The sequence below is a fragment of the Musca vetustissima genome, unplaced genomic scaffold (assembly GCF_032173495.1).
Source record: "Musca vetustissima isolate MV318-11 ecotype Yass unplaced genomic scaffold, APGP_CSIRO_Mvet_v1 utg25810, whole genome shotgun sequence".
Taxonomy (NCBI): Eukaryota; Metazoa; Arthropoda; class Insecta; order Diptera; family Muscidae; genus Musca; species Musca vetustissima.
In genome coordinates this window covers 236,837-248,012 of record NW_026878772.1, presented here as the reverse complement: position 1 = coordinate 248,012, position 11,176 = coordinate 236,837, and the positions used below count along the sequence as shown (strand labels likewise).

General features: G+C 34.0%; 3 protein-coding genes across 3 annotated transcripts; 1 reads left to right on the top strand and 2 right to left on the bottom strand.

Annotated features, from left to right (window-relative positions):
- Window positions 1–3,075: 3,075 nt before the first annotated feature.
- LOC133323551 (zinc carboxypeptidase A 1-like) lies at window positions 3,076–4,359 on the bottom strand. Its single transcript, XM_061532467.1, has one exon. It carries the CDS (start codon window positions 4,342–4,344, stop codon window positions 3,076–3,078), a length of 1,269 nt encoding a protein of 422 aa, XP_061388451.1. The 5' UTR covers window positions 4,345–4,359.
- A 580-nt stretch (window positions 4,360–4,939) lies between these two features.
- On the top strand, window positions 4,940–7,671 carry LOC133323550 (pickpocket protein 11-like). The gene is made up of 6 exons (XM_061532466.1): window positions 4,940–5,235; window positions 5,300–5,447; window positions 5,509–5,702; window positions 5,906–6,238; window positions 7,171–7,280; window positions 7,403–7,671. Exons 1-6 carry the CDS (start codon window positions 4,940–4,942, stop codon window positions 7,669–7,671), a joined length of 1,350 nt encoding a protein of 449 aa, XP_061388450.1.
- A 1,030-nt stretch (window positions 7,672–8,701) lies between these two features.
- Window positions 8,702–9,475, bottom strand: LOC133323553 (transcription initiation factor TFIID subunit 11). The gene is made up of 3 exons (XM_061532468.1): window positions 9,157–9,475; window positions 8,907–9,091; window positions 8,702–8,841 (listed from the first exon to the last, which is right to left on the bottom strand). Exons 1-3 carry the CDS (start codon window positions 9,450–9,452, stop codon window positions 8,705–8,707), a joined length of 618 nt encoding a protein of 205 aa, XP_061388452.1. The 5' UTR covers window positions 9,453–9,475; the 3' UTR covers window positions 8,702–8,704.
- Between the last annotated feature and the right edge of the window lie 1,701 nt (window positions 9,476–11,176).

Below are 11,176 nucleotides of genomic sequence, written 5' to 3'. Positions count from 1 at the left end.
CCACCATCAACAGTGGGAGACCATCATAAATAATTTATTTTTAAATCAAATTGCAGTTTTTTATTTAACGAATTGTGATTAAGTTAACAAATATTTGCAATAAAATGAGATATGATGAACATTTAATGATAAAATGGCTATTGCGTAATTAACCAGTAAGGAAAGTTCAAATGTCGGACGGAGCCGACTATATGATACCATTCACCACTTTGGATACATACAAGAGGTGCAAATATATATAATATCCTATAGATAGAGGACCATCGAAATGGAATGGGGCGAAACTACATGTGTGATCTACATAGATATGTGAACCAAGTAAAAAACTCAATGCACATACCATTCTGAAATCTATGAAAATTTGTATGTCAATCGGATTCTTTTGTGTACCATTTGTATGAAATCTAGGAAAATAATGTATGTGAAGCTATATGTAAATCTGTCTCAAACGGAAAAATATTGGAATTTTGGTGCACATAAAAAAAAAAACTTCATGTACACCAAGCAGAAGAAGATATTTGTAAAATTTTAGAAATGCATTCTCAAATGACAAACACATCATATTTACATACACCAAAAAGGCTTTAATTATTAAGACTTTACAGAAATGAATTATTAAAAGAAGGAAATCAGAGTAAGCTCCGTAGTTTTCTGGATCGGAATGCACAACATATAAAATACTTCAGAGAGAAATACCTTATCGACAATATGCACTATATGGACATCGATCTTTTGCAACAAATAACATAAAGTCATACATTTTGATAAAAATTTGGTTCGCCACATATGTTATTCCTCTTATTTTGGAGTCCCACAATGGACCACAATTCTCCTCTAGGCAATTTTCTGTCACTTACGGAAGTTAGCTTCTGGAAGTAATTTGTAGAAGTAATTACAGCGAACTTCCTGCACGAAATTACACATGTGTTTACAAACAAATTGCCGTAGACGTAGCTTTCTCTACGAATGACAGTATAATATTAAAAAAAACAACACTATAAGATGGAGTGTATATTTGTAATTCCTAATTATGTTGAAATCACGATAGAACGATTTAACATTTAATAAATATTTTTGTAAAAACGTCACATTACAATTGGACTTTCGAAGTCTTACAAATTCACCTATACAAATTGATATGAAAAAAATATTTTTCAACATTCACGCCTATCGAAAACTTGAAAGGAATATTTAAAAAAACCTCTAGAATTTTCACTTTAAATTAGGTTAAAACAAATTTTAAATCCACATATAAAATTAGATTTAAAACAAATTTTAAAAAATTCACGTATAAATTAGATTTGAAAAAAAATATTTATAAAAAACCAAACCTAAAGCCTATGAAAACAGGATTAGTATATTTTTATATATCCACGTCATGAAATTTTTTTTATAAATCCTCTTGAAATTTTATTTAAAAAATTCACGCTTAATATTATTTGAAAAATAAAACCTCTTTATTTTTTTAAATACACGTCTACAATAAGATTTAAAAGATTTGAGTTCGGCCCGACCGAATTTTTTATACCCTCCACCATGCGGATGACAATCACAATATCTCCTATGAGAAAATTCATGTTATGATAGAACCTTGAACATACCGAAAATACGTAAGAAAAAGATTGATTGAAATTCTCAAAATATCTAATAGTGCAGCTACCGTTATATGGGGCTATAATAAAACGGATCAATATTGATATTTGTTGGTAGTGAGATTTGTCAGTCATATACAAAATACCAAATTACAGCCAATTGGGTTGGACAGTGTGTCCAAAATGCCTAAATACCGAATACTAAGGGGTATCTTATATGGGGGCTACCCTGAGGCTTATTGATATTAATAATTTTTAGTAGGGATATGTGTTATTCAAACTGAACTCAAAATACCAAATTACAGCAAATTCGGTTGGAAAACGTACACAAAATCCTTAAAATTCGAATATTGGTGGGCACCATCATATTGGGGATGATTTCTACAGGCAGACGGAATCCGTAAATTGACATAGAATTTTATTCTGATCAAGAAAATATGTACTTAGTGCGGTCTCCGGTGAATATTTCGAGGTGTTGCAAATGGAATGACAAATTTATAATTGTAGGCGTGTTTTTAACGCCTAAAAATTAGTTTAAAAAAATCCTCTTGATTTTTTTAACCCCTGCCTAAAATTTTACTTGAAAAAAGTTATTTTTAAAATAATCTTCGCCTTCAATTAGTTTTGGAAGAAATCCCCTTGATTTTTTTTATATAAAAACGCTCTTATTTTTGTTAAACCCATGGCTAAAATTATACTTAAAAAATTATTTTTAAAATATCAACGCCTAAAATTATATATAAAAAATTATTTTTGAAAGACCACGTCTAAAAAGATTTGAAAAATAGATATTTTTAAAAAATTCGCTCCTAAAATTGATGTTAAAAAAATTATAATCCACGCCTAAAGCCAGGCATGTCAAACTAAGTTTTTAAAATCTCCAATGAATTTATTTTTGTCTTCTCTTTTTTAAAACATTCGTGTTTTGTATTTTTTTTTACATTAAAATTCATAATAAGAGAATATTCATTTGCAAAAATAATTTTTCTCTTATAAAACAATAAAGAGAGCCAACAAACCAAATTACATCTCTCAAAACAAGGCATATTATTATTTTTGCACAGTTATGGGAAATTCTTGTTGTTTAGCCATAAATTCAAATCAATAAATTTCCATGATATCCCTCTAAAAATTATAAATCATTCGCTACCACCATAACGATAAGATTGCAACGTCATATTTTTTGCTAAGGAAAGCAGGCAACCCGTCTAACAAACCAAAACAATAAATGCCACTTAACTTAAATTACTTTAATCGTAAATTTAATTAATGGCAATGGCGTGATAAGAAGCTAACCAAGATTTCCTATGCCAGAAAGTGAAATTAAGTTTATCAACGACAAAACCAAAAAAGAAATAAAAAACCCCGTGTTCAATAAATGTGCAATGATTTATTGAAAACAAACAACAAACATTCGCAATCACACTTTGAACTTTGTTACCAAAGGCTCAAAAAATATTCGTCAAAATAAAAAAGAATTCCTTTACAAGAAATGCGTAATACCGGCTTCCTTGATCATGGCCATCAATGAGTCCATAGTCTCTTCACCGGTGGGAATAATTTGGGAAGCAGGCAATTTGAAGCCAGTCCAAAAGTTCAAGCTGGATGGACGTAATTCATAGCAGTAGGCATATTTAACACCTTGGGTACCATAGGCCCAATCAAGACTAGCACCGGCAGCAGGATAGATGGCATCATAAATGTTACCACCAGTATATTTTGTGCCATAACGTTCGGCCGCGGCATCAATGGCCACATCGAACACGCGTTTCAAATCGTTGTAGTTTGGTGGCAATTCATTGGTGTGACCATAGGGGAACAACAACAACTGCGAGTAGGAATGGAATGAGACAAACAAGAAAATTTTGCCCTTCAATTCGGTGGCAATATATTCGGCAAGGGTTTTGGTTTCGATTTCGGAGAAAGCAGAAGGACCAGCATAGGTATCAGAGCAAGGGTTGTCGCTGGCACCAATTTCGTTCCAATGGAAGTCCCAGTTACGATTGGGATCAGCACCGAAGCAACCGTTTTCATAGGGAGTACGGGTCTTACGCCACAAACGATCAGTGGTGTGAGTGTAGACAAAACCATCAGGGTTGGCGTGTGGTACAATATACCAGTCAAAGCTTTCAGCAATCATGCGGACTTCTTTATCGGTGCTGCTCAACAATTGGTTAAGGATATAGGTGGTGGTAGCGGGTCCAATCCATTCACGAGCATGCATACCGCCTTCCAAGAAAATACCCTTTTTACCGGGTCCATAGGTGATCTTAACACCCAAAATATCACGACCTTCATAAGTACGACCAGCCTTGAAGATACTAACAACACCGGGATATTTTTGCTCCAAGCTATGCAACCAATTGTAAGTATCCTCCAACTCATGGTATTCCGTCCAGCTATAATCGTCACTGCGTCTGTTGGGATTGGCCACAATGTCATCTTCCAAATGAGCTTGAACATTGGTTTCCATCAGTTCATAGGCAATGGAATAGTTTTCCAAAGCTTTCACGAAATCAGGTACTCTATGAGGAGCTACGACAACATGGATTTTCGAATTGACATAATGTACAGCATCCAAGAAAATATACGAATCGCGGGAACCATCCAATTGCTTGACAAGTTCCAATTGTTCTGCAGTCTTGGGTTGCAATTGATAAACGTGGTAGTTATCGTAGCGGGCCTTCAAAGCCAAAGAAACGGAGGCCAAGCCCAATATGGCCAAAACGAATGTAATCGATAAACCCTTCATGGCGCGAATACTTTCGACGAATAGTCGTAAAACTATGTTATTTTATGGCTTTTATAGGTTTCCCTACACGGGCGACTACCACTTGGCCTGATAACTATTAGCAGTGGGTTAGCTGCTGTTTGAGAGAGATTAGAATTGTGGCAACTTAAAATGAGTGAGATATGAAAAAAGGTAAATGTGTGTGCGGGTGTGTGTATTTTTTCTTCAGCAAAAACACTCCAAAAAACCAAATGATAAGCTTCCAATACGTATTATAAAAAATTAATAGTAAAACAAAAAATGCAAGGAAATTTTTATTAGATATAGAAAAGGCGAAAATGGATACATAGATGATTAACACTCAATGCACAGATCATGATACCCAAGAAGAAATAAAACTGAACTACAGATTTTCAGATCAAAGTTCATGTTAGCTAATATATGAACTACTTTTCTCCATCATATTTTTGGTATATTTATTAAATTGTTTTAACTTTAAAGATCCTCTTAATGTCGTAAAATCTACTATGACCTTTTAAAAATATTTACTTATATTTCCAGTTTTTCCATACAACAAAATTTCCGACCATATTTTCTGGCCCAAACTCCAATGGAAATGTTTAGACACCTACTCTATTTGGATGATTTCTATTTGTTTCCATATGACAAGAGTAAAGCCAACGAAACTATATTAACAAAATTGGATATTTTACTACGCATGATGTATAATACCAGTGATTATCCCGTTCAGGATATTCTCACCGAGCTTGGTCCAGATTGTGATGATCTTATAATAAGAGGTATTGTTTATGGCATACCGGTAAATATAAGTGATTATTTTCGTAAACGTCTGACAACAAATGGAGTTTGCTGTATGTTCAATTATAAACGTGAAAGTTATGCTTATGATGAGTAGGTAGCTTCTAATAAATAATTTAATTTATTAATATATAATAATATTTAACTCATATTTCAGAGAAATTCGCAATGAAGATAATCGTTTTATACGTGAGAAGCAGCCAATACAATTTGAAGCTAATTCCATTCTAAATTCTATACAATTTGTGTTACAAAGTAATCCGGAAGATTTTACGGTGCGAGATTTTGATATTGATGCATTTGAGGTAAGCACCTAACGGATACATCTATTAACAATAATTTTAAATCCCCACTCTTCTTTTAAAGATAACAGTATTCCCTCAGTATGATTATGCCAACATACAATCGAGTCACATTGGTCATATATTAGTTGATTATTATTCCATAGTGGAAATACCCATACAACCAGAATTTTATGATTCCTCTGAAAGAATACGACAATTTAAGCCAAGCGTACGCAATTGTTATTTTCCCGATGAGGGTCAAAAGGTTTTAAATCGGTAAGGAAATACTGTCGAAATTGCTTACAATAACTGTGAAGTAACCGGTGATATGTAATAAAGAACAGCGCTTTTCTCGAAATTTTAGGATGCCGTCGTTAAAAGCCATACATTATGAAAAACGATTTCGACTGCACGATAATTCGATTTCGACTGCAAAATTATGGCGTAATTAATTATAAATTATGTTTTTTTTATTTTAGATCATATTATTCCATAGATGAATGCTTATTACAATGCCGTTCCGAATCTATGATAAAACATTGTGGTTGTGTTAGTCCACCAATGGGTGCTATGGCTAATCTAACATATTGTAATTTAAATGCCTTGCCTTGTTTGCGTCAATGGAATGCCAAATGGCATAATTGGAACTATTTCGCCTATGTCAATGATGATAATATGGATGATAGTGATTTAATGGCCGCACGCAAATGTCCGCATTGTCTGCCATCTTGCGATGGTGTAAATTTCCGAATTCATTTAAACGAGATGACAATGCGAAGAGCCTATGGTGGAATATATAGTCATGGTTTATTGTAAGTTTAATACCCAATTTCATTTCGAGATATTTTAATATCATTTAGATCAAAAATATGTCCCATCGAAATAAATCTTTTAAAGACTTTGGACCAAATCCATTTCAGATAATTTGGAGTCGATTTAGTTATACCCTCCTATTTGTCTGGTTGATGTCCAACATATATTTCAAAGAAAGTAAATGATTATATCCAAAATTTGCACACTATATTATGTTTTCTAAACATAAATACATCAATTTCGAAGATGGTCCACATTTTGGGTTTGATAGTGTCCGATTTGGTCAAAAGTTTGCAGATAGTAATATTTTTTTTCGAAAAATAATATCATGATCGACGATGGGCACTGTTACCCACTACTTCTGGTCCTCAAGAAATCGTAATAATAAAATTTTTATTGAACTTTATAAAGGTTTCGTCCCTGACACATCATATACTCCAACTCAGCAAACCTCTTTAAATTATAGAATATATCGTAAACACTCTAATAAGATGAATTATTTTTCGGGGTTACAATAAATATTATTTTCTTTAATATGTTGGTTTTGAATATTTAATATTAATCTTCTCAGCTTCTCCCTCTTTTTCCTAGTTGCATCTGGAATATACTCAAAACTTTTCATTACTTCTTCTATTATCTTAAAAATAAAGCAGGGTGCGCAAAAATTCGCTCGCGAATAAATTAAATCCCATTTTTTTCGTTTTGTACTCATTTTACTAATGAATTTATAAATTCTCCACCAAACGAGCATTAGCCAAAGAATGTTCGCACACACAAAACAAACGAGTGAGAGGTCAAAACAACGATCATTCGTTTGGTGTAATTTTTATTTGCACCATGAAGATGTATACACTTATGCCCTAAAATCTACTTTCTGTAGATTTGTTATGAGATTGTAACCAATTTTTGTAAATTGTTCTTATTGTTGTAGGAAAGGTCTCGACGATACTAAGCCCCTAGCAATAATAAAATTATTTTTCAAACAACGATTTGCACAGGCCACCGAAATGGATATAATTGGCGATTGGGTTGTGCTATTAAGTAAGTATATTACATTCGTTCTAATTATTTTTCTTTTTTATTTTTGAAAATTATATTTATTACCGTATAACAATGTTTGACTAGTAATGAATAATCTTTATGTATTTGTTTTTTTCTTTCAGATCGTTTTGGTGGCATTATGGGTCTGATGTACGGATTTAGTATTATTAGCTCTTTGGAAATTTTCTACTATGCCACGGGAAAATTTTTTACATTCTATTGGAATAACTGGAAATTGAAAATTAAAAGTAAAGCCGTCGAAACTTCATCAATATTGAAGAATAAAACATTTAAAAGAGAAGAACCTCCACCGGCATATGATTTATACTGGAACGAGTTGATGCCGAAACGTCGGACCAACATTTTATTTGGAAAACAATTGGATACTTAAACATTTTTAAAAATAAAAACCGCAGTGGAGAGGGAGGCACATTTGAACACGGTGCAACGTTGAACAGCTCTGATAAAATAGAAGTTCAGAATTGTTTCATTTATATATGGCAACCTTTTATCTTTAAATTGAACTTAATGTATGATATTTGTATACTCAGTGTAAAGTTATGAGGCTTGAAAGCAAAAATTGGTGAAAGTTGCCTCTTCTCCCTATTTAGTGGAGTTAACATGTAAAAATTCGAATCATATTCCAGTTGAATAACTTGCTACGTAGTAACGACTACTACTTTTTACCACCACTAGATACCTCATAATTTATTCGCTTTATACTGGAATGTTTAATATTACATTAATTTTTAATCTCTTAATAGTAAAATTAAATCTTTCGAAATAAAAAATGCAGTATTAATTTTTCAGAAATATGGATTCTGAAAATTGGATAAAGGAACAAGAATATCGGCCAGAAAACACATGTTTCTCACATTTTCTGCATAATATAATAATAGTTTATGATTATAATACTTTTCTTAAAAACGCTTCTAATAAAAATACCACGGTTGAACTAATTTAAAATAAAATATTTCTTTTATTGCTAATAAATATTAGTTTAATCTAAAATAAGGTTTCTGAAATTTGCCTATAGGCATGCGATTACGTTGTCTTAAACGTCTAACAGCTTCACGTAAATATTTTGGTTGTAAGGCACCTGTATCGCCCATTTCCTCCATAACGTCCAAAGCTAAAAGAACACAAAATATGAGTATGATGATTACTAAAACGTTTGCAGTGACACTGTCAACCAACCTTCCTCCACAATTTCACCAACAAAAACTTTGGCTATACCAGAAATATGGATTCTGAAAATTGGATAAAGGAACAAGAATATCGGCCAGAAAACACATGTTTCTCACATTTTCTGCATAATATAATAATAGTTTATGATTATAATACTTTTCTTAAAAACGCTTCTAATAAAAATACCACGGTTGAACTAATTTAAAATAAAATATTTCTTTTATTGCTAATAAATATTAGTTTAATCTAAAATAAGGTTTCTGAAATTTGCCTATAGGCATGCGATTACGTTGTCTTAAACGTCTAACAGCTTCACGTAAATATTTTGGTTGTAAGGCACCTGTATCGCCCATTTCCTCCATAACGTCCAAAGCTAAAAGAACACAAAATATGAATATGATGATTACTAAAACGTTTGCAGTGACACTATCAACCAACCTTCCTCCACAATTTCACCAACAAAAACTTTGGCTATACCAGACATGGCTATAACAACATTCTGTGAAACGGAACAACCGGTAATAGTTTGCATCAGTCTTTTAACAGCAGCTTTAGGGAATGCCGATCTTCGATACATTTCATAACGATCCAATTGTTCTTCGGTAAAATTTGACACCAGTACTCTGGAATACACAAATTGTTTATTAATACCACCCTCTCTACTCAGTTGTTCTACGCATATACGTACTGCATCTTTTCTCGTTCCTCCTCTTCCATTTCCTTTTTGGATTTCTGTTTTTTATTTTGTGAATTACCATCTGTATCATCTCTGTTGTCGGAATTTTCCGATTTAACTCGACGTCTTTCATCACCATCATCCCTAGAATCTCGGTGATCCTCCGATTTGTGATCCGAATCGGAATTTTGACTACTTTCGCTGGTCTTGTGATTGTCATGATGATGGGAGTCGAAGAATTTCAAATCTACTTCATCCGAGTCGTCTAAACTATTGCTTTTTGTGGGTGGAAAGAATATATCGTCCATTTTATAATCGATTTATTATTTTTGTCTTTATATTATTAAAATTATTTTTTCTAGATTGTTGTGTTTATGTTTACCAACAAGTAGTGTTGTAAAACGTTTTTGTGCGATTGTTCTTACCGACTACCCGGAGTGATGGAGAAGTAACTGATATCGTATAAACACTTAAATGAAGTGTTTTGGCGACAGTTAAAACTTTTTAAACAACTGATTTCTATCAACTGATTGCATTTTTCCAGTATTTTTTTAATAGTAGAGTTAGTAAAAGGGAAACATTTCAAAATTGCTTATAGAGTAAAAAATAATTTGAAAAGTTCGGGAACGCAAATCTAAAAAGCCAAAATTAGATGGCAATACTCCAAAATCAACATAACAAACAACAATCAGAAGTTGGCATTTCTGTTTACCATTTTTTCGAGTTCTGTGAGTTCAGAAACTGTTTTCGAGTAAAAAGTTGCACAACTTGTAAAATTAGTAGATTCTGGGATCTGGGACGGAACTAACATGTTGTTGTTTCTTGTAATTAAAGAAAAGTTCTTCTCTTCGACGGGGGGCATGATTGCCGGTCACTGGATCATCCGAATCTGAAAATAAAAACGCAATTCCAAATAACACACATCTCATCTTAGTATGAACTAGGATTATTGGCTTCACTCAAAAATAACCAAAATGGCGGATTTATTATTAAATCATTTTTTAGAAAATCGGCTAATAACGAGGTGTGTCTGGTTACTTTTCCAGTAACATTTACTCAGTAAGTTCTAGTTATTTTATTTGACATATATGCAAAGAAATTGACAATTTTATAATAAAAATGAACAGTAAAAGAAAAAATTTATTTGGTATGTTCCCCGGGAATATTTAAGCTTCCTGCATCAATACATTGCCCTCTTTATTGGGCTTGCCTAAAAATATAAATAATTAGTTGTAACGTGACCGTTTCATACATTATGCACGACCCCAGTTAATGTCAACCCACCTCAATATTTAGTAGTAAATAACGTCTCACCTTAAACCTAAGCCAGTATCATTACCTGCGTACTTCAACTTCATTGCATTAAACAACAGACAACTTTTTTGAAGTACACAATAATTCTCATTCACTTCATAGTACCATACGGATATATGTTCCACTTTGCCATGCCGAAGTGGTCGACCTCGGACGTTACCGAACTACGAGTGACGAAGATGTGTGGCTTGTCCGCAGTCTCGTATACTGGAGAATGTTAACGACGATTCGACCTCGCTCATAGCCAGCTCCTCGCTCTTTGCCAGCTCCTCGCTCATAGCCAGCTTCTCGCTCTTTGCCAGCTCCTCGCTCATAGCCAGCTCCTCGCTCTTTGCCAGCTCCTCGCTCTTTGCCAGCTCCTCGCTCTTTGCAAGCTCCTCGCTCATAGCCAGCTCCTCGCTCTTTGCCAGCTCCTCGCTCTTTGCCAGCTCCTCGCTCTTTGCCAGCTCCTCGCTCTTTGCAAGCTCCTCGCTCATAGCCAGCTCCTCGCTCTTTGCCAGCTCCTCGCTCATAGCCAGCTCCTCGCTCTTTGCCAGCTCCTCGCTCTTTGCAAGCTCCTCGCTCATAGCCAGCTCCCCGCTCATAGCTAGCTCCATACTAATAACTACTAACCGAACCCTGAAAACCCCGAACCTGCCGACCAACAACGAGTCGATTGTATCCTGCCCTGATCCCCGACGAGCCGACTGTAGCCAGCCGATCTTCAACGAGCCGACAC